The sequence below is a fragment of the Ambystoma mexicanum genome, chromosome 10 (genome assembly GCF_040938575.1).
Source record: "Ambystoma mexicanum isolate Mex_15411 chromosome 10, UKY_AmexF1_1, whole genome shotgun sequence".
In the NCBI taxonomy this organism is placed as follows: domain Eukaryota; kingdom Metazoa; phylum Chordata; class Amphibia; order Caudata; family Ambystomatidae; genus Ambystoma; species Ambystoma mexicanum.
The window spans coordinates 1,110,220,887-1,110,247,379 of record NC_090932.1 but is presented as its reverse complement, the minus strand read 5'-3'; the positions used below and the strand labels follow the sequence as shown (position 1 = coordinate 1,110,247,379).

The following is a 26,493-nucleotide window of genomic DNA, read 5'->3' as shown; positions in this document are numbered from 1 at the left end:
CAATCCACCAATGTCAATCTTATTGGAAGTGGCAGGCTGGGCAAAATAGGGGAAGCCGTGTGTGAGACCCCAGTCAGAGCCACATTATTGGATATGGAAGTCAAATCACCCAGTGTGGGGTGCATTGTGTATGGAGACAGCCTGGGTCCCCTCCTCTGGCAATAACAGGCAGGCTACACTGAAAAGTGGGAACACAATGAAGGAACCAAAGTCTTTGTAGAAACCAGGAATGGATTTATTACAGGAAGAGGAATAAACTCATTGCCAGCAGGATACATTGGACACACTGGATTAGTTAGACACACCCACTGGCATGGAACCCAGGGCCTGGGGGAGCACCCTTGGATACAAGGGAGGAGACAGGACCCCAAGGGAGAAAGAGAAGGGTTGGAGGGGGGAGTTGGTGAAGGTGGCCGGTAAAGATGGTGAGGGGGGAGAAGAAGAGAGGGGCAGGTGCAGAGAGAGAAACAGAGATACAGGGAGAGGGGGGCAGGCAGATAGAGGGGAAAGACGGGGGGGGTGCAGACATGCCAGGAACTCTACTGGTCAAAATATAGAGCAAGTTGAGGAGGAAGGAGGCAGAGGGAAGACAAGGGTACCTGTGGAAGGGCCCTCTGAAGCTCTGCTCCCTCTCCCTCCCCCCACAACTGGCAGCAACCTCAGGAGGATAGCTTGTGTGCAACGTGCTGGCCTTGGAAGCAAGACGACACGGAACAACACAGGTTCAATCCTCCGGTATGCGCTTAGAAACCTCTGGGTATTAAGCATGTTATAAATAACCAATCATATCATAGCCAAGAAAAAGATCCCTGTTCTCTCTCTACAGGTCCTGTATAAGGCGGTCTTATATAAGGCTGTTGCTCCCACCCACAAACACATGTGGTTTCCAGGGATACGCTTGTGTGTTGTCTCCATGGAAGGCAGTGACAAGTTTGTGGCTTCCAGGGGAGGGGAGATGGGCACACATTTTCAGGTAATTACAAATTGGAGGACAAGTGTACTTCTAAAGCCCACCCATTCCACAATGGGGAGACTAGATGTGCGATTAAAATTATAGCGTGCAGTGCAGTTGGGCCCTAAGGGGAGACTAATTGCAGGACTGGGGAATGGAGGAGGTTCCCAGAAAGGGTGCAAGAGATCAGGGGATAGCTTGGTGACTTGCAGAGGGCAGGATAATTACAGGGTATGGAGAAGTGGCTTTCTAGAGCCTCCCACCCATGAGGGACACAACAAGTGGATATCGTTTTGCAGGGTAAAGAGAGGCTTCATGCCAAGAGGAAGGGGAGGCAAATTATAGGGTGGGGCGAGTGGAAGGAAGAGTTGACAGGGGTTACAAGCTGCAGTGGAGCAACAGATAGAACTGGTTCTTGGAGGGATCATGGCTTGGTTCTACAGCCCCTCCCTCCCCCCACACCCAAAGCACGGCACACAGGAAAATACATTTGGGAAAAATAATAGTCACACAATACTTTGGAAAATGAAATTGTGCAATACATTGAACACAGTGGATATATTAAAAGTCATGTATTATATTGCAAATGAAGTGACGTAGAAACTGCCATTTCCATAATCTTTGTACATCTGTTACTGCAATGTTGTACCAGAAGCAAATTACATGCCTGATACAGAGACAAAGAAACGTAATGGAGTCATAATGAATGTGGATAGGACAGAGAAGGACTTCCACAGGACGCTGGGGGAGACCCAGACCAGCGGCCTAAGAGTGGGAGGAGAGAAAGCAAAGATGAGGAGCTTGCGAAGCTCAAAGCTTCACTCACAGCGTAGTGACAAAGAGAAGGCAATCCAACTTCAGTTGATGAAATGAAGCATAAGCTTATCAGTGCCCAACGTGCACTACGAAGCGGGAAGGCTCTGGAGAGCCAGCCGGACCAGTCTCGGTCACGGAGGAGAGACTTCCAGACAGGACATGGAGAGAGAGAGAGAGAAGCTTGCTGCATACTGCACAGGCAGTAAGGTTAACAGAGCAAAAAAAGGTTCCCGGAAGGAACTGCAATGAAGTGGTGGTGTTGCTGAAGGCAAGAGAATACCTCACAGACATTTTGACCATATAGAGGCACCGGAGAGCGCGCCAGGAGAAGAAGGAAGCACAGTGTAATCGAAAAGTGATAAAGATTACTAAACTCATATTCGTCCCAGTAAGAAAGCAAGTGACAGAGTGAGACTCACTATAGTGGCCTTCTTAATCTTACCAGTAGAAAAAAAGTAATAAGAATAAGAACTGTGACAATAAGATTGGTTATATTTCTCGAGAGATAAGGTAGGTATAAGGAAAAGAGAAACTGTTCGAATAATCATAAGAAACGCCAGCCAGGAGGATATGGCCAACTCAGGGGAAAGGGAAGCCAGGAAGTTGGAAGGGAACTGAACGAATGAATGCAACGGATAGCCAAGCACCATCTTAAAATTGTCTACTAAGACGATAGGGACAAGCAGCCACCCCACGAGAAGGGAGTCATCCTCCTGGATTTTAGTTGTTTAGTATTGGTGGTAGGGTCACGACGAGCACACTAGTTGTGTTAGGTAGAGAAACCCATAAAAGCTTCTAAGAATGGCAAACTCTAGTCGGTCTCCTGCTTCTTTCCCTCCACAGAACATGGCAGAAACAGCGGTCAAGATCAATTTCAGAAGTGGTACAAACAAACAAATTCAAATAAGGTACATAAACCCAACATTCATATTACCATAGTCAACAGGCAGGGCACAAAAATTAATGTCTGCTGCTGTTTTGAAGGTACGCCTTAAAGAGGCAATGCTGGGTCAAGTCTTACCTGGTTGAGCGCACCAGCCTGGCCAGCAGGGTTCGCTTCTCTTCACTGTTGAACTGCATGATCCCAGGTCTCTCAAACTTCTCTCTTATCCACTGGCACTGCTCCAGATCATTAATAAACATAAACTCCACACCGATGTGCTGGCAGTATGCCATCTGCATTAAAAGAAAACAGCAATAGACAACATATCTGTTTTTAATATAGAAGCAATCCGCTCAATGTTGGTGGGTCAAAGATGCCCAACTTGTTTACAAGGGCAGCCTGCACCTTCCCCTCTAGGCTTCAGCTGAGGTTCACTCAAATGACAAGTCCATGGCTTCCCCTTCACCAATCACTCTTCCTTAACTATCATTCCCTTCATCCTATCCTCTCCTTCCAATCCAACATGTAAGCCTTACTAAAACCTCTCTTCACATTCTTATTCTCCTCAGCCCTCCCACAACCTATAGACACCACTGTCTGGCATCCTCCACTCAACCTAGCCCAAAACACTATTTCTATCCATTACTCAACTCTGTCCTTTGCTGCCGCAAAACAGTCTTACTATTTTCCAGACCTTTACATGTATTTACCAGCCTCCATTACAGACTATGCGCTTACTCGTGGATCACTGTTCCCCCCTCTTCCTATGTGTAATGGGTCGACAAGGGCCTCTCTCTAGGTTTTGTTTGTGCAATCTGAGCTGAAGTTGCTCACCTCAAGACGACGGATGATCTCTCGGAGGGGAAGCGCAGTCTCATTTCCACCAATGAAGGTAGTAGTGGGCAGATGAAAGACTTTGTCCAGATCAGACTCCTCCAGTCCATAGAATCCTGCAGTATCCAAGGCAGGCATAACATGCAAAGCACAGGTCAAAGGTGGCGAGAGTAAACGTGGAATATAACAGCAACCACAAGCATTCATATCAATGAATAATGAGATAACAGAGTCAGGAAAAAAATAAATGCAATAAAATAAGCACAAATCAAGAAGTATGGATAAAGTACTTTTCAGAAAGCAAGACCATTATCAAAGAAACAATGGTCAAGAACACAGCATTTTCACTGAAAATCTAGCACAGTCATGAGGAGCATGGTACAAACAAACGAATGGAAATAAGGTATTCAAACCCAACATTCAAATTACCAAAGACAACAGACAGAGCACAAGCATTAACAGGACAAAAAAGCAGAGAATGGAAATTCAAAACAATGGGCACTGAAAAAGAGGTGAAAGTGAGATGAAAGCATGGGTTACATTAGTTTCTAAAGTTAGCAGCTGATGCAAGATCCATTTCAGAAGAGACCTTCTGCATTAAAAAAGGCAGTGGACTTCATGTAAAAAGTCTACCACCTTGGCCATAGCTCAAACCCTGCAACTCTACTTGTTCCAGGACTTGGTTACTCGGGCAAAGCAGAGATGCAGCAGTTGAAATCTAAAGTGATTCCTTTTTTATTATGGAGTCTCAACATAACCACATTACAAATACCTAGCACTAGTTCAGACATCTTTTCTTTCTTCTTCTTCTTACCAAATGCCTCAATTTAAAATATAGCATCTAAAAAAAAAGGCTGGTAACTAAGACTGGCAACCTGAATCCTGAGTGGAATGTACCGGTGACTAACAGATCATGGATCCTTTCACAAAAATGTAGAATGGTTATTATAGGTGAACCAGGTTAAAGTCTGATGGCAGGTACAGCCATCACAGCAAGGTAATGAATTATATAAGCATGTAACCATTTTATAAACATTGGCAGGTAAATAAACTTGAAGAAAACCTCACGTCTGTTGGTAGAAGCCTTCCCAATCTATAACTGCGTTGTGTTTAAAAGCAGTGTCAGTCGGGTTCTGTTCACAGGATTCAAGTATAGTCCATGTTCTCCAACGGGTGCCCCAGTTAAGAGATGTTTATGCCAGGGCCTTCAGACATTTTCATACTCAACTGAAAAACATGTCTCCAATAGAAACAGCAGGGTGGAGAAAGACCGTTCCGATTGGTTGAGCAGTATGTGGTCTTGATACTGAATGTTTATAATGTAGTATCAAGATGGGATTTGTGATCAGGAACAGTATAATAATTTCAGAAGAGCTGAGAATAAGATGAGAATTCAGGGTTGAATTCAGACAGTCACAAAATCAGTCATGTCTAGCCTTTTAACCAGTAAAGCCATGTCCGCATATGGCAACATCTGTTTTGGAGGGGGAGTGGAAGGGGGGGATAATGGAGACAACGTCTGGATGCAAGACTCAGCACTGCTTTGCAAATGGGGGCCGCTGCTAGGCTTGCCACAGGACTGTATCCCTTTAAATGAGAAAACATGATGCCACAAGCAGTGAGGCCCCCATAGCCACCTATGCAAGGTTACATTTCAAGAGAAGGCATTGTACGTAATGTTCCCCAACACTGTGGCACTTAAGGTATGTCAGGTTGCATATATTGTATTCCTGTAAGATCGCTGCAGAGGTTTAAAAAAGTACAGGGACACAGTGTCAGAGTGACAGATAATAAATAATCTCGCAAGTGATGGTTCAGCTGGGTCAAGTAAATAGTGGTATCGACATTTTGACGTAATCCTCAATATAATCCATGACCTTAGCCATAGTTACATGAAGCAATGCCGATGTGAACAACAGTGGAAGAGACAGAATGTGGCCTTGGAACCATAACAGCACACTATCTGGGACAAGGTATCCACAGGGGTGAAAAAGGTTGCTTTGAGTAGCCAGTGAGTATAGTGGTGCTGGCATCTATGCTGTCAAGCCAAAATCCACACAAGGAAGTAGGCAGCCCACCAGACGTCTTAGTTACTTACCTGTAACTGTATTTCTCCAGCATTGGTATCTTTCATAGATTCACATGCTTGAATATTCCCCGTCGTCAGACTGGGAATCCTCGGTGATAAATTTAATAATAAAATTCTTTTTTTTTTTTAATATATATACATTGCTACCTAGCAGTGCATGTACATAGCCCATTATGGCCTATGAGCCATTTCATTGTGTAGTCTCTCCACCTCACTTTGGTCCTTTATGGCCCCAGCCAATGAGGTGGCAGGGCCCAAGCTCCGCCCCCGGCAGCCATCTTCAGATTTTGAACCGTATAGATTACAGTATGATGGATGCCGAGCATAGGAGCAGCCTCTCAGGGGAGGCGGGCGGGCGCATGTGAATCTATGAAAGATACCAATGCTGGAGAAATACAGTTACAGGTAAGTAACTAAGACTTCTCCAGCATTGGCTTTTTCTTAGATTCAGATGCTTGAATAGAATACCAAGCAGTTAAACATGCCACCATTATATACATATATGCATAAATACAGAAAACATATTTCTGATCAAACCTTTACCATGTAGCAACACAACGGTTACATACTTCGGGAAAGGCGGGAAAGGAGGCTGGTCCTACCTTATACAAAGAGATGGCGGAGCACTGCCTGTCCAACTGCAGCTTCTTTGTTGGTATCCTCAGTCAGGCAGTAGTGTTTCGCGAAGGTATGCAGAGTGCTCCACGTGGCGGCTCTGCATATGTCCTTCAAGGACACCCCTGCGTGGAATGCTGTTGACGCCGCCCTTCCTCTGGTGGAGTGCGCAGATGGCGGTCTAGTTAAAGGGTCGCCTTTCAACTGATGGCAGTGGGTGATGCAGGACGATACCCAGCGTGCCAGACTTTGTTTAGATATATGCTGACTCTTGGTACGGCCAGAGAAAGAAATGAATAGCCGGTTTGAGGAGCGGAACTCCTTGGTTCTTTGCAAGAAAAACTTCAACACTCTAGCAACGTCTAGAGAATGTAAAGTTCTTTCCGCTTCAGAAGCGTGATTCTGGAAGAAGGTTGGTAACACAATGCGCTCAGTGAACGACATCTCCGAAAGTACCTTGGGGAGGAACTTCGGGTGAGGCCTTAAGATGACGCGGTCCTTCTGGGACAAAGTAAACGGGGGTTCAGAAGACAAAGCTTGTAACTCACTGATCCTTCTGGCTGAAGTGATGGCTATCAGGAAAGATGTCTTCCAGGACAAGAATTTCATATCGCATCTGTGTATGGGTTCGAAGGGAGGTTGCATGAGGGCTGTTAAGACGGTGTTGAGACTCCAGTCTGGAACTGGTGTAGGTGTAGGCGGATAAGTACGCATCAGTCCTTTCAGGAAGATCTTAACCGCTGGTAAGGAAAGTAAGGCTTGCGTCTCCGCGGTTACTGTGTAGGCCGCTATGGCTGACAGATGGACCTTGATAGAGGACAGTGAGAGCCCTGACTTTGCCAGGTGCAACAAGTAGGACAGAATCTGATCAACCGAGGCCGAGAGGGGATCGATCGCAGAGGTCTCGCACCATTTGGAAAACCTGGTCCATTTCCTGGTGTAGGTAAGTTGCGTGGACGGGGCTCTAGCGGCCCTGATGATATCCCAGCATTCTGATGGTAACTTTAGGTGCATCAGTTTGCGCTGCTCAGGAACCATGCTTTGAGAGACAGGCTCCTCGGGTCGTGGTGGAGGACCTTGCGGTTCTGTTGTGTCAGTAGATATTGATGTGACTTGAGACGAATCGGGGGTCGGCAGGATAGGTGCCTCAGCGTCGGGTACCAGACTTGCCGTGCCCAATCCGGTGCAATAAGAATCAAAGAACAATCCTGTTCTTTTACCCTGCGAAGTACCCTTGACATGAGGGGAATGGGTGGGAAGGCGTAGAGGAACTTCCCCGACCAATCCACTGAGAACGCGTCTCCCAGTGATTGGTGCTCCGGGTATCTTGAAGCAAATCTCTTGCATTTTTTGTTGTTCCTGGTGGCAAAAAGGTCGATCTGCGGATGGCCCCATAAGGCAAAGATCCGTTGGGTTTCTTTTTCGTCCAGCTCCCACTCGTGTGACGCTGTGTACTCTCTGCTTAGTCTGTCCGCTAGGACATTGTCCACTCCTGGAAGATGCTCTGCCCTGATCTGTATCCCGTAGCGCAAGGCCCATGCCCATAGCTGTTGGGCTTCTTGCGACAGGATCTGAGACCTCGTGCCTCCTTGCTTGTTTGTATAGTGCATGGAGGTCGTGTTGTCTGTCTGGACTGTAAGAACTTGACCAGCTATAACCGGTAGGAAAGCTTTCAGCGCTAACCTTACGGCCCTGAGCTCTAACACGTTGATGTGGAGCTGGGACTCTTGTGCCGGCCAAGATCCCTTGGTTTGGAGGTCCGCCAGATGAGCGCCCCAGCCTGATAAGGAAGCGTCCGTCCGCAGCAGGAGGGTCGATGTCGGTGCTTGAAACGGCATTCCCTGCAGAAGATTCCTCGGAACATTCCACCATCGAAGGGCCTTGTGCAACGTCGATGGAATCTGGACAATGTCTTCCCAGCATCCGAAAGCTTGTTTCCATTGGTGGTCCAGAGCTTCCTGAACCAGTCTCATGCGAAGCCTGCAGTTCGGTATGAGGAATATGCATGATGACATCATGCCCAATAGGGGTTTGTAAGAGCGTACGGATGTTGTCTCTTTCTGTAGGAAGTTCGAAGTTGAGCGTAGAATCGCTGCTATTCTTTCTGTGGATGGCCTCACTCTGGGAATGCTGGTGTCGAATTCGGCTCCCAGGAAGAGAGCTACCTTGCTGGGAACGAGGCAGGACTTCGTCTGGTTTATGGAGAAACCTAACTCTTTTAGGAGGTTGACAGTCCTCGACACTGCTGAGCGAGCCTTTGCAGCGGAACTTGCCTTTATCAGCCAATCGTCCAGGTATGGAAAAAACGTCCGTTCCTGCCCTCTTGAGACTTGCCGCTACCGGTGCCAAGCATTTTGTGAAAACTCTCGGAGCCGATTTTAGCCCGAACGGGAGCACTTGAAACTGAAAGTGGAGCTCTCCCACTGTGAACCTGAGGAACTGTCTGTGCGCTGGATGGATCGGAATATGGAAGTATGCATCCTCCAAGTCTAAAGTGGCCAAGAAGTCGTGCTTGTTTAACCAAGGTTGCACCCCTTGTAAAGCTACCATCTTGAATGTTATGCGCTTGATTAATTTGTTGAGTGCCCCCAGGTCCAAGATGGGTCTCCATTGACCGTTTTTCTTTTTGACGAGGAAGAATCGGGAGTAGAAACCTTTTCCCCTCTGATAATAAGGTACTGGTTCTACTGCTGCCTTCTGGAGCAGTTTTTGCACTTCGGACATGACCTGTCTTAGCATATGCACTCTGCGAGATGTTGGAGGCAGAGAAGGAGGTTGGTCCAGAAATTCTAAGGTGTGACCCTTTCGGATCACCTGCAACACCCATCTGTCCGATGTAATTGACTGCCAGCGCTGGAATAACTGGCTCACCCTTCCCCCCACCGGGGTGTGGTGAAGGGGGGGGGGAGAAAATTGGTCGTCAGTTTTGCTTGCCTTGTGACTTCCCTTGGGCGGAGCCACGTCTGCCTCTATGGGCGTATCTGTTGGATGACTGATATTTATTGTCTTGGTACGTGCCGCCTTGTGCTTTTTGACCATAGGAGGAGCGACCGTATCCTCTGAACTTGGAAGATGAACCTCTAAAGGGACGAAAAGACCGATGGTCCTTACTTTTGTCCTTTAAAGAACTGATGGCTCTGGCTGTGTCCGTGTCTGTCTTGATTGCCTTCAAATGGTCGTCTATCTTTTTTCCAAAGAGATCTTGGCCATCAAACGGCATGTCTAATATCTGCGCCTGGACTTCAGGTCTAAAGTTAGTAGCCTTCATCCAGGCCTGCCTTCTGAGCTCTGTGCCGTGCGCCATCTGCCTGAAGCCTGATTCGGCCACATCAACCGCTGCGTCGATCATGTGATCCGATGTTGCTTCACCATCCGCGATTATCGATTTTGCCTCCTCCTGGAGCTCCGGTGGTAATTGCTTAGCCAAGTTAGACATGCGGAGCCAAAGCTCGCGATCGAACCTTGCGGTCATGGCCAGCGCATTGCCCGCTCTGATTGTAAGGGATGCAGAAGATGATACTTTCCTGCCCATGGCTTCCAGTTTTCGTCCGTCCTTATCCGGTGGTGCGGACAACGGTGAGGAGGGGTTGGCGAGTTTCTTTCTGGCCGCCACTGTAACAACCGAGTCTGGTTTCGTATGACCCCTCAAACAAAGCGGTGCCGAATCCGGAGCTTTATATTTCTTTTCTGGCCTGGACACCAACGCCGGAGTCAATAAGGGCGTGGATAGGATCTTGGATCCGGAATCCCAGATGGTATCGAGGAGAGGAATTGTGGTCACTGTCCTCCTTCGTTTGTCCCTGTGCTCATAGAGCACCGATTGCCTTTCCTCCGAAGAAACCTGAATTTTAAACAATTCTGCGGCTTTACCTATAATGGTGTGGAAAGAGACGAGATCATCCGGCGGTGAGGCCTTGCCCGGCGAGTCTCTCCTCCTGGGCTTCTCGACTACGTAGTCATCCCACTCACTGGGTGCGTCTGGCTCTTGTGTTATTTCTCCTTCTGGTTCCGAGAATTCTCCAAAAGGATCCTCCTGCCAGTCGGATACCGAGATGGTGGACGGTACCATCGTAGGATCCACGTCCGGAGATCGCGGTCTGTGCGATGACTGTGGTGACGGGACTCTTGTAGGTGAAGCACTGTGGGTGCTGCTCCTCGGTCTTCGAGGAGGTGATCTCATCCGTTTCTGCGGTCTACTCCTGTGAGGAGAGCAACCAGATGTGCCTGGAATCGGAGATGACTCTCTAGGAATAATTCCTGCTTCTAAGGGATTAATCGGGATTTGCTTCTCCCTTTGCTGTTTGTAAAATTCTTCTACAATCCTCTGCACGGATAACATGAGTATCGGGTCATGAGGATATTCGGATTCTCCCGTGGACGGGTGCCAAGGAGGGCTGTATTGTTTCGGTAAGGGACCGATGGACTCTTCCACCACTTCCGCATCAGAGAATTCTTCCTGAAGAATTACATCCGGAAGTTCTGCCATGTGCCCCAAAGGTGAAAATTGCTGTACCAGTGGTTCAGTCTCAGTATTCTTCTCAATGATATTGCTTTCAATGACAGGAGTTTCAAATGTGGACGGCAGTAATTCCTCCGTAACTGCCGAAATTTGTGGTGCCTCTGAAGGTGTTATGGACGATGCTATCTTCGTCGACGACTGAGATTTTCCCGTCGACGAGGGCTTCGCTGCCGACTGAGATTTTCCCGTCGACGATTGAGATTTTCCCGTCGACGAGGGCTTCGTCGACGAATGTGGAGTATGTTCCGTGGACGACTGCGTCATGGATGAATGCTTCGTGGACGAGTGGTGTTTCTTGCTCGTCGACGATTGCTTCGTGGTCGACATGTCCGATGACTATGATCTAATTGTCGACGATTTCTTAAGCGTCGTCGTCGATGATGGTTTCGTCGACGGTATGGCCGATGACGGGCCTTTACCTTTCCCTTCATTCGTGGACGGTTTACCCGCCGACGACTGCCCACCCCCCATTTTTTGCAAACTCCTCCTTACCTCTGGAGGCAGATTTTGCTGACTTTTTCTGGCTTGGTAAGTCAACTGGAGGCAGAAAGGGTATCAATTCCAGCTTCCTCTTTTTGGATTTGGGAGAGGAACTCCTTTCCACTGAAGAGGCCCTTCTCTTTGAAGTTTGTCTCTCAGATGGAGTACTGGATTGGACAGGAGCTGTTCTGACAGACTCTTCGTCCGAAGATTGATCCCTGGATTCCAGGTATGAAAGGAGTCTTCTATGCCTGTCATGAAGGGTCTTGGTGGAAAAAGTTCTACAAATCTCGCATTTTTTAATGTCATGCGGGTACAGACAATAAATGCAATGCTCGTGGGGGTCTTTGTAGTAAACCAATTTCTTCTTACACCTCGTGCAGTCCCTGAACAGGGAAGGCTTCTTGACAGCCTGAGGTGCCTCCATTTCTGAAGAGAAGTTCAGTCGACGATTTTGAGAGGAAAACAACAAGTTTTGTCTCCAAGGGTAATGAAAACAAAGCCCCTAAGAAGGGGAACAAGATGGAATATATTTTTCCAAATATATTCCACACAAAAGTAGAAAGAATTTGAAAAAGCTCAGAGAGCTTGAGGATTCCCTGTGTCTGTTAGACTGCAGTGAAAAATCTGAAGATGGCTGCCGGGGGCGGAGCTTGGGCCCTGCCACCTCATTGGCTGGGGCCATAAAGGACCAAGGTGAGGTGGAGAGACTACACAATGAAATGGCTCATAGGCCATAATGGGCTATGTACATGCACTGCTAGGTAGCAATGTATATATATTTAAAAAAAATATATATATTATTAAATTTATCACCGAGGATTCCCAGTCTGACGACGGGGAATATTCAAGCATCTGAATCTATGAAAGATCCACTGCTGGAGAAATGGTATTGCAATTGAGAGGTCACTAAAGGGGGCAGTCTCATCATTGATGGGCGCCCAGCACATCTGGTGCTGATGCACCAATAGTCGTAGGCACAGACAAAGCAGTGCTCCCAGAGGTCATTGGACAGGGGTAACCTCCTTAAAGAACAATAGCTTGGATGCTCTCATCTAGTAAAGGCCAAAGAAAATGTTCTGTATTGGCAATGCATTGATAGCGAAGTGGTAGCAGAGGTCTTGCAGCTCTACCGACGATAGGCAATCACCCACTCAAAGAAGTGGTAAGTATAATATGGAGCAGATTTGTTGATTTTTCACTTATGGGTCATTTGTTTGCAGCATCTAGGTGTAGAACTGATCTGCACTCTTTAGTCAGCTTTCCATCTACACCCTAGAAAGGTTGCTAGGCTGATTTATTTATTTTACTTTTGCAAAAGTTGATAACAATACAGGGTGAGTGGGAACAGAATGAGAGGGTAAGAGTAAAGGGAACCACAAGTACTGTAATAACATCAGTCAAACAAAGTGTATTCGTCTATGCCATTAAAATCAAACATATTACAGCTATTACAAACAAGAAATTAATAACCTACCTATCGGTACAAACACTTCAGGCCATTACACTTATGCATTAAAAATTATATATTTAAGCCAGGTACCATAACGGTGACGCTTTTATCAAAAGATACACACAGCCCCACCCCAAGATGCGTTCACAAATGATAAAATATCAAACATAAAATTCTCCTCTTCCGATGGCATTATTAAAAGCATAGCCTCCGCACAGCTTCAAATGTGAATTAAAAAGTGTGGCCTTAACCATCTTCTTCTTGTATTTACATTTAATATAGGGCCAAGAAATGTACGAGATTTTCGATCTTTCCCATCTGTGAAGGCATCATGAAGGAAGACACAGGCTTAAAGTTCAAACAAAAAGTTATGTATTAACTTAAATGTCAGGATGTGTGAAGGCCTAACTTGCCCTACACGAAGGTAGGATTTCCATACCTGAACAAAACTAAGGCAAGTCGAAGAGTTCAACGGAAAAGTATGAGTCTAAAACCTAGCCTTGCACTCAAAACTACTACTAACAAATGTTTTGTTGGTTTGTCTTTCTTTATTTGTAGCATGTGCCAGACCCATAGGTGTCAGGGCGTGAGAACAAGAATACTTTAGGCTTACAAGTTACACAATCACAAAAGTACAAATCAATGGCAATACAGCAGGTAATACATTAACATCAGAAATAGGTTACAGTAGAATGGTCTAGTCAGTTAGCTGGTAAGGCTAGCCTGTAGCTCGTTTCCTTTAAGCCACTTGATGAAGTTTAATCTGAAGTGTGGGTATGTTTGGTCAAGCCTTAAGGTGGGAGGGAGTTGCACAATTGGGCACCTTTGACGGGGAAGCTGTTCCCTCCAGTTGTGGTCATTTTGAATGGGGGAACTGCTAGGCAGTTAGTATAGGCTATTCTCGTGGGTCTTGAGGGTGTTCACTCAAGACTTCACTCACAAATGTGTAGGGATGTCAATAGAAATAGTGTTCAACAAAGTTCTGAGCTTCTTCCAGCTCACAGCTTACTTTCAGCTCCCCCTTCCCCAAGAACAATACATTTCCATTAAAAAGGCTCACGATTAGCTTTCTCCAGTTCAAGGTGTTGTAGTTTAAAAATCACTTCTTGGGATTCCCTTCCCCAAGCAACACAGTAACAGTTCAAAACAAAAGGGGTCTTGAGACTCTGTTCCCAAGACAAGTGTTGCCCTTTTTTTTAAAACTTTATTTTTTGCATTTTAGTAAACATGAGTAACAACAAGCCCAAACAGTGGGCTGATAACAAGCCGCCAAATGCCCCCTCACGACCACCCTCCCACCCTCCGACAGACCCAACGCACAACAGGCAATTAACGCATTTACATTGACACCAGAGAAGTCTGTGGTGGCTGATCGGTTGTCCCGGCTGGTGCTGCGCTAGAGAGGAGGTACGAGATGTACGGGCCCCATATATCTGGGGGTCTTGCGTGGAGAGGAAGTGTCTTTATGAATTCTGTTTCCATTTCTTGGCAGTGTGTGATGTCCCTCTTCCAGTTCGCTAGGGCAGGGGGTGTGCCCCGTCCCCATGCCATAGCTACTAGTCTACGTGCCAAAACCAATAACAAGCTTGCCAGTTTCCGGATGTGTGACGACAGGGGTCTCGTTAGGCTGAGGAGCGCCACCAGTGGTGAGTGTCCCACTCTCTCGCCGATAATTGCGTTAGTTTCGTCAAGCACATCTGACCAGAATTTAGACACTGGCGGGCAACTCCACGTTAGGTGCAGGAAATCAGCGTCCGGGGACCCACAACGGTCGCAAGATGCGTTGGACCCAGGGTGGTGTCTGTTTCTCTTGTTAGGGGTATAATAGGTTTTTGATGCAGATAGTTAAAGTGGATTTGTTTGAAGCGGGAATTGAGTGCCACTTTTTGTGTCTGTTGTAAAATATAGCTCCAGTCTTCATCAGGAATGGGGTTTGAAGCGTAGTTTCCCATCTTGTCTTTGTTTTGGGGTTCGAGGGGAGGGTGTCGTGAGCAGGGATTTGTAGATGAATGAGACTAGTTTGCCCTCTCCTTGTGCCAGAATGGTCCCATGCAGTAGTTGCCAGGTGGGGGGTTGTTGCGGGAATGATGGGATGAGGGCCTGCAAGTTGTATCGCACTCTGAAGTACAAAAAGATGTCAAGGGAGGACGTGCCCCCCTTTTCCCTCGCCTGCTGGGGTGTTATAAAGGTGTCTTGTATAAAGAAGTCGCCTAGAGTTTTTATTTTGCACTTATCCGCCCAGTTCATGTACACTTTCTCGGCGGTGAGTGGGATCCCGGGAATTAATTTCGAGGCAGAAGAGGAGAGCATCTAAGCTGAATCTTGTACTTTTGAGCTATTTTCCGCCATATTGCGAAGGTGGATTGCACTATGTTCAGCGTCATGTGTGGCACTGCTTGATTCCTGATAATCACTGCCCTTAGCAAGTTGGGTGAGGCTAGTGCCCGTTCGACCTGTACATGCGGTCTTAAGAATTGTGGTTCGTACCAATGACTGAGAAACTGAGCTTGTGCTGCCCAGTAGTACCGTTCTAGATCAGAGCCAGGCCACCCTTATTAACAGGAAGCACTAGGGATGAGTAAGCCACCCTTGCAGGTTTGCCAGACCATATAAGGTCCAGAAATAGGCTTCTCAGATTACCCAGGAAGCGTCGGGACAGCAGGATGGGGATGTTAGGGAAAAGGTATAAGAGTTTGGGTAAGATTACCATTTTTACCAATGAGGCTCGCCCCCAGATGCTGAGCGGTAGCGATTTCCACCGGTTTACCTTGTCTCTTAATCATTTCAGTGTGCTATCGCAGTTATCTTTCAGTATATCTTGGTGATTTAGGGACACCTTAATTCCTAGATATCGGACGTGAGCTGTCTCCCACTGGAAGTTAAAATCGTCTTGGACAATTTTGGTTTTTGTGTTTAAGGGAAAGACGATTGATTTCGATTGGTTAATAATTTTCAAGGCAGATACCAACCCAAACTTGATTATTTCACACATTATTGGATTAAGGTTTTCGCAGGGGTTTTGCATGAACAGGACTAGGTCGTCGGCATAGAGTGATATTATTAGCCGGTGAGGACCCATTTTAAGACCTCTCTGGATATGTCGTTCCCTAAGGCCCGCTGCCAAGGGCTCCATCACAAGGGCGAATATCATAGTGGATAATGGGCATCCCTGCCTAGTGCCACGCTGGAGGTTGAACTAAGCCGAGCGGGTCGACCCGAGTGAGATTGCTGAAAGGGGCTGGGTATAGAGGAGTGAGACTAGCCTGATAAATTGTTTCCCAAGTCCGAGCTGCTGTAGCACGGCGAACATAAAGGGCCACTCAACAGAGTCGAATGCCTTTTTCGGCTTCTAGCAGCACCGCCACTGCCTGCTGATCAGGGTCGAGTGCTGCCAGAACCCCAAACATTCTGCGTATACCGAATGTGGTGTTTCGGCCAGGCACAAATCCAGCTTGGTCGGCGAGAACCAGTGCAGGCATTAATGGGAGAAGCCTATTGGCGAGGATCTTCGCCAGGATTTTGTTGTCCAGATTAATTGATATGGGGCGATAGGACTTACAATCTTCGGGGGGGCTTGTCTTTTTTGTGTAGCAGGATTACGTTCGCTTCTCCTCTTAGTGTCTGTGGGAGAATGCCGGATTCGATCGCCTCCTCATAGACATTTAGCGGGAGAGGGGTGAAGTATTTACAAAACTCCCCAGTTAGCCCATCTGGTCCCGGGGCTTTGGAAGATGGCAGATTTTTGATGGCTTCTTGAATCTCTTCCAGCCTTATGGGCGCATTCAGTGGCTCACAGAGTTCTCCCTCCACCCAGTAAAGTTCAGTGTCATTAAGGTAGTTGCCGATCGCAACAGAGTCTGTAGGGCCCCCGGCGCTGTATAGGTCCTGGAAGAAAGCCCTGAACACCTCGACTATATCTTCTTCTTTGTGCAGCATATTTCCCTGTGGTGTCCGGATACTGTCCACTCTTGGTCGGCCTCCTGTCTGCCGCTATGAGGCGAGCAAGAAGGGCTCCAGGCTTCTGGCCTTCGCCGTATTGTCTAATTCTGTGGTTGTGCCCCAGAAATGTTATCTCCCGTTCAACCAGTTTTCTAAAGTTCAGAACTTCTTTCAGCCTCGCCTGGATTTGGTCTGAATTGTGTGCGACTTGCTGCTTTTCCAATTCCTTCAGGTGCGTTTCGCAGGTTTCTAGTTTGCATCTAATAAGATTCAGGATTCCGTTTTCCTTGGCTAGACAGACGCCTCTTATGTAGCATTTGAAAGATTCCCATAGCTATCCGGCAGAGTTGACGGTGCCTTGGTTAATGTCAAGAAAGGAGTTGATTTCCTCGCTTAGCTTGGTGGCGAATGTCGGATCGGTGAGGGATCTGGGTTTGAAGCGCCATTGTGGAGGACGTGGCCTGGTGGTCGGCTGGAGGCATTCGAGTGTGACTGTGGCGTGGTCTGAGAAGGTTTTGGGGAGTATTTGGCATGCTCCCCATTGCCAGCGACTAACAGATAGTCAAAGCGAGAGTTTGTGTTATGAACACTTGAGTGATATGTGCAGTCTCTGGCTTCCCAATTCTGGGTCCTCCAAATGTCCGAAAGGTCAAACGCTTTACAGATCTCTTGCACTTGTAGGCTGACTTTGGACGGGTGAGCTGTTAACTTTGATTTATCTTTCTGTGGGTCGAGGTGGGTGTTCAGGTCTCCACCCCAGATTATGGTCTCGTTTCGCACTTGCAAGAGGCGGGATAGCACCCAGTCAAAAGTGTTTGTGCCGTCTGTGTTGGGGGCGTAGGAGTTGACGAACACCACCTCCTCACCCTCCACCATGCCCCGACCATAAGCGCCCTTCCCTCGCTGTCCCTCTGTTTGGATCAGGCGAAACCCCAGTGAAGATTGGAGAAGAATAGCGACTCCTCTGGCATAGGATGAGTATGAAGAACAGTAGCGATGGCAACCCCAGCTGCGGGCCCACAGGTGCTCATTTTGCGGCAAGAGGTGGGTTTCCTGAATCATAGCCACCTCGACCTTGTGACGTCTGAGCAGTTGCAGGATCTTGCGTGTCTTAGCCGGGATGTTGCCCCCTCTAATGTTCCAGGTTGCTACTTTGAACGTACCAGTGATGATCTATATAACACCGGAATGCGGCTAGACCGGAGTCGGAGTTCGGGCATATGGGAGCAGCGTTAGGGCTCGAGTGGGGTGGCGGCAGGGCTCAGGGTGAGGCCCGCCGTTAGGCAGTGGCGCTGAGCGCGTTTCGAACGACAACAACAATCAAACAAATTTCCTTACACGGACAACCCCCAACTTGTCCGTTTGGAATCCCCCCCAACTGGAACATACTGCGTGCTGTGCACGGGGCGCGGGTGGCCTTCCTAGGCACAGTCCCCAGCCTCCCGTTTGCAAAGGTTGTCTTGGTGGCTTGGTTCCCGCTTGCTTTGGTGCAGTAGTGCGGGTGTTTGTCACGGCGGAACTCTCTCTGCTCTTTCTCTGTTTGAGGCGCCGGGCGTTTGGTGTACGGACTTGCATCCCCGCCTGTCAAGGTATAGTGAGGCTTCTTCTGGGGAGTTGAAGAAATGGGTATTACCCTCTATTTGAATGCGGAGCCTCGCCGGGAAGAGCATCGAGTATGTGATCTGGTTGGCGCGCAGTCTGTGTTTCCCCTGGGTGAACGATCTCCTTTGGGCTTGGACAGACGGCGAAAAGTCCGGGAAAAACTGGATGTCGTCCCCGAAGTGTAGTTTGCCCTTTTCCCTTGCCATTCTAAGGATGGAGTCCCTGTCCTTGTAGCTTAGAAGCTTGGCAATGATCGGGCGGGCAGGGGCTCCCGGCGCCAGTCTTGTTGAAGGGATTCTGTGGGCTCGTTCCACTATGAACATTTGCGATAGGACTGTGGGACCAAAAAGCTCTGTGCATAATTTTTCAACGTGTTCTTCCATTCTGACTGGTAGTTGTCTTTCTCCGATTCCGATAATCCTGATATTATTTCGCCTGGAGCGGCCTTCCAGGTCCTCGTTTTTGGCGAGTACAGTTTTCATTTGCCCCTCGAGCGTAGAGACCCAGGAGGTGAGTGCTGCTGTGCTGTCATCCAGATCTGACACTCTGTTCGACGGAGTCGAGCCTGTCGCTGTGTTTGTCGAGCCAGTGTTGTAACAGATCTACCTTGGACGAGAGCGAGTCTGTCTTGCTGTCCAGACCGCCTATCCCAGCTTTTAATTCCATCAGGATTTCCCCGATGTCCGTTTGTTGCTGCAATTCTGCCTCCGACTGGTTATTCAGGGATTCAGGGCGGTGTTCCGGCCTGGGTGTTTTAGGCGCTGGGCCCGCATCAAAGTTGAGCCGTTTCTGGGACCTGTCCAGCTTCCCCATCTTCAGCTTGACTACAGAGTCAGAGAGTCTGGTCAAGGCGCGGGCGAGGCACCGGATCTGGTGCGAGGGGCTGAGATCAAGGCGCGCGGGGAGACCCTGCGAGTCAAGAAGGCGGGGACGCCCCGGCCAACTCGCCTGTTTTGCTTGCTTCTGTGGGTCTCCTCACACCTCCCGCTCCGTCACCGGCTGTGGGTGCCCCAACTCCGAGCGATTCCCCCTTCCCCGCTTTCTGCTGGAGGTGGTCGCGGCAGGTCCCTCGGATGGCTCTTGTACGTCTACGAAGGATTTTGGGTGGGCAGGCGGGACTCCCAGGCCCCACGCAGGTCGCGGCAGTGCAGGCCACACTACGCAGCGTGTTTCTCACGGAAGGCAAGTCCGAACTGCTCCGAGTTTTCGACAGGGATGAGATGCCGTGCTAGGATATATTATTCTTGCAGATTTAGTAGTTTCGCCACAGGATTGCCGCGATTAAACAGGATTCATGCGGGAGGCAGCCGGGAGCTCACAAGGGAGCGGCCATCTTGGTCGGCCCTCTAGCGCCCTCTCCTTGTGTTGCCCCTTTAAGTCTCAGGATTCCCTTCCCAAGAATTCAACTCCACCACTTATACTTGCTGCAGTCTTTCCAAAAAGTCTAGACAAAATACTAGGTCAACCTGACCCTCCTGTCTCGCTTGGCCAGTTCATCTGCATCGGTTTCGTTAGGCTGTTGCTCGGTGTCCTTATATTTCACCATTCATGGCTTTCTGGTCTAGGCGCAGATGTTAGACCACACAGTCCACCCATTACAGGTCGCGCAACTATGGCCCTCAGACTCCTCAGCACAGGTTCCTTGGCCCTTGCTCCTGTGCACCAAGTCACCTACACTTAGTTATTTAGGTCAGCCGCTTGGATGTATGTATAGTCTTGCGCTATGTTGGCTCTGTATTAGCCATGGGCTCCTGCCACCATGTGTCACACACCTCCTGCCAAGCTGTGGCCTTGTCACACTGGAATTACTCTACAAAGTTCACTGTGTGGCTCCCTTTAGCCTTAATGAATTTAACTTCAGGTTTTAGTCCTTGTGTAACATACATTTAGTATTCTTTATTTTCTATTCAATGTGCATTGATGCGGCTTAATTTGTAAGATCTCATTCAGTTCGGTATTTAATATGCGCTTATTTGCTTCAAGGTTAAGGTTTCATTTAGTTTGGTATTCAATATACAGATCACTATTCACTTGCAGCCTTTCAGAAGTGCCCAGGTGCTTAAACACCCTCCCGACCCCGACCAGCCTCTCAAGAGTCCTCCCGGCGGTTCCAGCAACTTCCTCTGGCTTCATGAAGTCGGGAAACCAGCTGGCGCGAGCCCAGCTTGCCTGCCGTGTGGTTGTCTCTCTGCATGCTCCCAGGCCGTTTCCTCAAAGCAGACGGCATCCTCGGAACACAGGGCTTCTCCTCAGCAGCTCCTACTGCTCGTACTCCGAGAGGGAGGCTCCCAGACCAGGGGAAAACATACGGCCCGCTCTCTTCAGGTCCTACAAGTCCTTCGGGATCATTGCTGGTGTCTCTGGTCCCACCACGGCTTTCTCCTCATAAGGGTAGCTTGCTGCTTCCTCTTTCGTTCCCTCTCTTGCCTGGCAGATTTTCTTTTATACACCTGCAGCCCCTTGACAGGCTACAGGTGTGATTGTTCACTTAGCCATGCCTGACCACAATTAAAGGGTCATGCCTGAACCTCAACTCCTAGCAGGCAACTTCTTTGTCCAAGTACCAAAGTGGCTAAAGGTGTAATCTTCGCCGCTCTTAGTGTTTTCTTCTTCCCCATACTGTTAAGTGTTAAAATTGAGGGGAACTGGCTTATAACAGCCCATAAAGGTTGGGGCAGGGTTAGGTTGGTTGGAAACCAGAAAAGGGGGATACCATGTCTCGCCCAAGGGTACCCCACTCCCAGTCCTCAAGGACCCTCCACCGAGGTGATACTCCCTCGCTTCTCCACCCCCAGGATCAGATCCAATAGCAATGGCCTTTCCCTGGCCACTTGCGCAGAGGACCCAAGGGGAGCAGGAGTGAACAACCTCAGGATTCATACACATCCCACATAGAAATGTTTTGTCCGCATCTGTTAATGGTGTTGTGGATCGCAACGGTAAGACATGGGAGTCGTTTCTCCAGCGTTGGTATCTTTCATGGATTCACATGCTGTGAATATTTCCCTGTCGTCAGGCTGGGAAACCTCAGTAACTTTAACTTTGCGTTTTCCTATGGAAAACTTCAACACTTTAGTGTCTTATCGACGTTCTTTTTGGGTGTTTTAGGACACACCAATAGGACGTCTGATATATATAGCCTGCCCCCGTGGCTTCCCTTCAGATTTTAACCTCCAAAGTAGAGGGAACCCAAACCCAGGTTTGCCCGCAGGGGAGGCCGCATGCGAATCCATTAAAGATACCAACGCTGGAGAAATAGAGTTGCAGGTAAGAAACTACTCCCTTCTCCAGCACTGGATCTTTAATGGATTCACATGTTGTGAATAGATTACATAGCAGGACAACCAAAGTGTGGCGGTGTGTCACAGGCAAACCAACAAATAGCACCTTATCACATACATGAGACAACAAACCCAGCAAGTGAGAGCAGAATAGAAATCCCAGAAGCAGCAGGGCCTACCTTACTGAAACAGGCGTTGGAGGACCGCTCACCCCACCTGCCCGTCTTCCAATTGTTGCTGCCCCAGACAGTAATGCCTGGTGAATGGATGCGGCACCACCCAGGAGGCTGCCTGGCAAATGTCCACCAGCGGTATCCCAGATCACAGCACTGCTGACAACGCTGTGGACCGCGTAGAATTAGCCTTTGGTGCACCCCTCAAAGGCTTGCCAACTTGTGTGACAAAACGAAATTGTAGTGAAAACCGAACGTGAAAATCCTTGTTTGGAAATAGACTGCCCCTTGTTGGAGGGCCCAAACACCACAAACAGCTGCCTGGACTTCCTGAAGACCTGTGTACAATTCAGATAAAACGTTAGTGCCCTCTTAACATCCAGAGAATGTAGTGCCTTTTCTGCTGGCGTGGATGCATTAGCAAAGAACAAGGGTAAGGCAATAGAGACAAGTTTGTGAAATGCCAACGGCACTTTCGGGATAAAGTGCGGGTTTAGTAGCCAGGAGAACCTTGTCCTTCATAAACCTTAGATAAGGTGGGTCAATGACCAGTGCCTGCAACTCTGACACCCCCCTGGCCGAGGTAATCGCCACTAGAAAAGCCACCTTCCACGAAAGGAACTTCAAAGAAGCCGTCGACAAGGAGGTTTCATCAAAGCAGAAAGAAATACATTGAGGCTCTACACCGGTGCAAACCTCTTCACTGGGGGAAATGTCCAAAATAACCCTTTCAGAGAATGTTTCACCAATCGATCACTAAACAGAGGAGCAGTATGGCGCTTTCTCGTGATCCTAGAAATTGCCGCCAAATACACCTTAATGGATGACAACGCCAGGCCCCCATGTGCAAGGTGTAACAAGTACATGAGAACCTGAGCCGGGGAGACATCCAAAGGCTCTATTTCAGGATGACCCTCACAATAGGTACCGAATCTTGTTCATTTATGACCATGCAAGACATTTGTAGAAGGAGTCCTTGCTACTTCCAAGATCAGTCAACAATCCCTGGATATTCCTGGATGACCAAACTCAGAGTGATCAGGAGCCACGCCGCCTGGCTGAGAGATGCCGGATCGTGATGCCACACTCTGCAGTCATGCTGAGACAGGAGATCCGGATCCGCTCCTAACCGAACCGGCTCTTTCACCGCCAGATGAAGGAGATCTGAAAGCAACGTCCGCCTGAGCCAGAACGTGGCAACAAAAATCACCCTGCGCTAGTACTTCTGAATCCACTGGATGGTCCTCCGAATGAGTGGAAACGGGGGAACTCATACGTGAAGAGGCCCGTCCACGGGAACGGAAATACGTCCCCCAATGACTCCGAATGAGCCCCTCTGCTGGCAAACTCCAGACTCTGCTCATTTTACCTCAGATTTCTCTGCTATCGGAGGAGACCCCCCCCCCATCGCCGGAAGATTCTTGCCACCTGATGCGCCTTCAGCCTCCACACGTGCAGCTGACTGGCATCCCTGCTGAGCAGGTCTGCTTCAACACTCAGAACCCCGGGTAGATGGAAACCGACAATATTGTCCCCCTGAGCTAGAGACCAATGTCAAACGTCCAGCGCCTCCTTTGACAGGACTCTGGAATGCATGCCGCCCTGGTTCCTTAAATAGAACATTGTGGTGGTATTGTCTGTTAACACCCTCACTACTGATCCGCAGAAGAAACGACTTCAGGGCCCAGTGCACCACCCTCAACTCGAGCACATTGATATGCAACGCAGTCTGCACCCACAACGATCTACCCATACCTGTGATTCGTCGAGGTGTGCCTCCCACCCTATCTGGGAAGCATCTGCCAGGATCATGAATTGGAATTCCAGCTGCAGCAAGGGCATGCCCTTCACAAGATTGGTTGCACATGTCCACGATCGAAGGGCGTCCACCAAGCCCTTGTCGACCACTAGCTTGTCCGACCATAATCCTCGACTTTGTGACCACCTGTCTTCAAGGAACTCCTGCACCGGCCTCATGAACAGGTGGCAATTGGGAAGAAGAAGGATACACTACGCCATGGCCCCAAACAGTGAAATGTAACCTCGGACCGAGACCACTGTGCCCTCTTTCCACTCGCCTGCCTTGGACCGCAACTTTTCCGCTCGCTGGAAGGTTTTACTGGATTGTCCAGGGTAAGAGACTGCTCCCCGAGAAACACTAATTCTCTGTACGGCGTCAAATACGATTTGTCGAAGTTAACGCGGAATCCCAGCCATTGCAAAAGTCCCATGATCGCCATGAGAGACTCGTGCACTTCCCTGCGACGAACCCCTTACCAACCAATCGTCGTGCCCTTCCCCGCGACTAACCCCTTACCAACCAATCGTCCAGGTAGGGACCCTCATGATGATCCTCCATCCAGAGAAAGACAGCCACCGGGACCAGACACGCTGTGAACGTCCTGCGGGGGGTGGGGGAGGGGGAGAGACTTAAGGTCAAACGGGCGGACCCGAAACTGATAGTGATCTTCTCCGACCACAAAACACAGGAACTTGCTGTGTTTCAGCCTTATAGGGATGTGAAAATAGGCATCCTACAGATCCAATGATGCGAGGAACTCGCCCAGTTGCACCGAGCGGATGACATCTTGAAGGGTGAGCATTTTGAACTTCAGGCGTTGCAGATTCTTGTTCAACGCCCGAAGATCTAGAATAGGCCTCCACTTGCCATTGGTTTTTTCACGACGAAGTACCGCGAGTACACCTCCTGGCCCTGCTCTGCAACTGGTTCTATCGCCCCTTTCTCTAGCATGAGAACCACCTCCTGCCGCAAGATTGGAAGATGCGGCTGCACCACATACACTAGCGAAATAGGAACCAGAGAAAGCCTAAAATCCAACGAGTGGCCGAGACATACCGCGTCCATCACCCAGCGATCTAATGTCATCCATTGCCACTCGTCGACATGGATCACCACCCTGCCCCCCAGCAGATTGTCCATATGGCAGTCATTGTTAAGTTTTCGATTGCCTTGCCTTAGCCGCTGAGGACTGCAGACCTTTCTTTTGTTGAGCTTGAAAGTCCCTGCTCTTCTGAGCAGACTGAACTGATCGCTGATAACCTTGAGACAAGTAGCTGGAGTGTCCTTAACTGCAATCTCTGGAGGAGGCAAACCGGGCATTCCTCGAGGCTTCACGAAAAGCTCGAAAGGAGCGAAAAGAGCGACCACTTTGCAAAGAATATAAGGACTTTGCCATCTCCGTATCCACTTTCCTTCCTTTCAGGGCCTCATCAAATTTTTCACCTAATTACCAGGTTACTCACCATAGTGACCACCTTACTTCTAGTCCATAGTCCCCTGTCCTCCATACTTGTGGGACATCTCTCCGTCCTGTGGGACGGGACCGGAGCACTTTGTGAAAAGCATCCACATTTTTTTCAAAAATGTGTCCCTCCTTTCTTTCCTGCGCGGGGCCCGGCACGCGGCCGTAACCCCGCCCACCTTGGCTCCACCCCGCACATCGCCCATCAGTCCTTTTCCATCACAGGGTCCAAGACCCATTAGCAATAACAGAAGAACCTGATTAGAGGGGACGGCGGGCGTATGGAGGAAAGTGGACTATGGACTAGGAGTAAGGTGGTCACTACGGTGAGTAACCTGGTAATACTCCTACGTCCCATCCCCTTTCCTCCATACTTGTGGGAGATTCCCAAGCACTCCTTACAGGAACTATGGGTGGATGGAAATACCCCTTACTGAAACAGGTTCTTTAGCACAGCCTGACCAAACTGAGCATCAGCTCTAGAGCTCATATCGAGGCAGTAATGCTTACAGAAAGCAGATGGGGAGGCCCAAGTAGCTGCTTTAGCGATGGACTCCCAGGGAACATATTTCTGAAAAGCAACCGCGGCTGCCTTGCCCCGCACCAGGTGTGCATGGATACCTTTAGGAGGTTTCAGCTTTTGGACGGTAAAAGACTCCGTGATACAGGCGGCAATCCATCTGGAAATAGATGCCTTAGACGCCGGCTTGCCCTGAGGGTTACCGAAGGTCACAAAAAGTTAAGAACTCCAAAGCTCGGAAGTCCTCTCCAGGTAAAATTTAAGAGCTCTTCGGACATCCAGACAGTGTAGAACCCTTTCAGCCTCCGAGGCAGGGTTCGGAAAAAAGACCGGAAGGGAAATCAACTGATTCAGATGGAATTCGGTTACTACCTTTGGTAGGAAAGCCGGGTTTGTCCAAAGGACTACCTTGTCCTTGTGAAAGACCAAGAAAGGATGCTCCACCGACAATGCCTAGAGCTCACTCTCTCCTCGCTCACTTAACGGCGACCAGAAAGGACACTTTCCAGGACACGTACTTGAGGTCAACCATAACCATTGGCTCACAGGGTTTATGGCACAGCGCCGTCGGGACTACATTTAGGTCCCAAGGCGGGTGCGGACTACGAACCGGAGGCGTGTCAAGCCAGCAAAATGTCTCTTCACCACCAGGTTAGTTGGAGAATAAGAACACAGGTCTGTAGAAAGGTAAGCGGAAACCGCTGAGAGATAAGTCCTGCAAGACAGAACATGAACCCCTGACTCTGCTAGGGAGGATACGAAGGACAGCACTGTCAATCGTTGTCACCCTCGGATCCAACTCTTTCTCCAAACACCAATGACAGAACCTGAGCCATTTACTCTTGTATTGAGATCTGGTCGAGGGTTTCCTGGCTGCCTGGATAATGCACATGTTATCCGCAGACAAACTCAAATGCTCTAAAGAATAACTCTGGCACCATGCTGCCAAGTTGAGCGATTGTGGGGAGGGGTGCCACATCTGCTGTTCCCCTTGGTGAAGAAGATCTGGAGTTACTGGTAACCTGATCCGCGGACACACCGACAGGTGTTGAAGTTCTGAGAACCAAAACCTAG

General features: G+C 48.8%; 1 protein-coding gene across 3 annotated transcripts in view; it reads right to left on the bottom strand.

Moving 5' to 3' along the window:
* The window catches only part of OGDH (oxoglutarate dehydrogenase), a 1,050,082-nt gene that overhangs the window by 586,523 nt on the left and 437,066 nt on the right, over positions 1-26,493 (bottom strand). For all 3 annotated transcript variants that reach the window (XM_069618964.1, XM_069618966.1, XM_069618965.1), the window contains exons 5-6: positions 3,486-3,601; positions 2,790-2,944 (exon numbers count right to left, since the gene is read on the bottom strand). In XM_069618964.1, the coding sequence (XP_069475065.1) occupies positions 2,790-2,944; positions 3,486-3,601 (271 nt within the window). The remainder of the gene's footprint in view (positions 1-2,789; positions 2,945-3,485; positions 3,602-26,493) is intronic.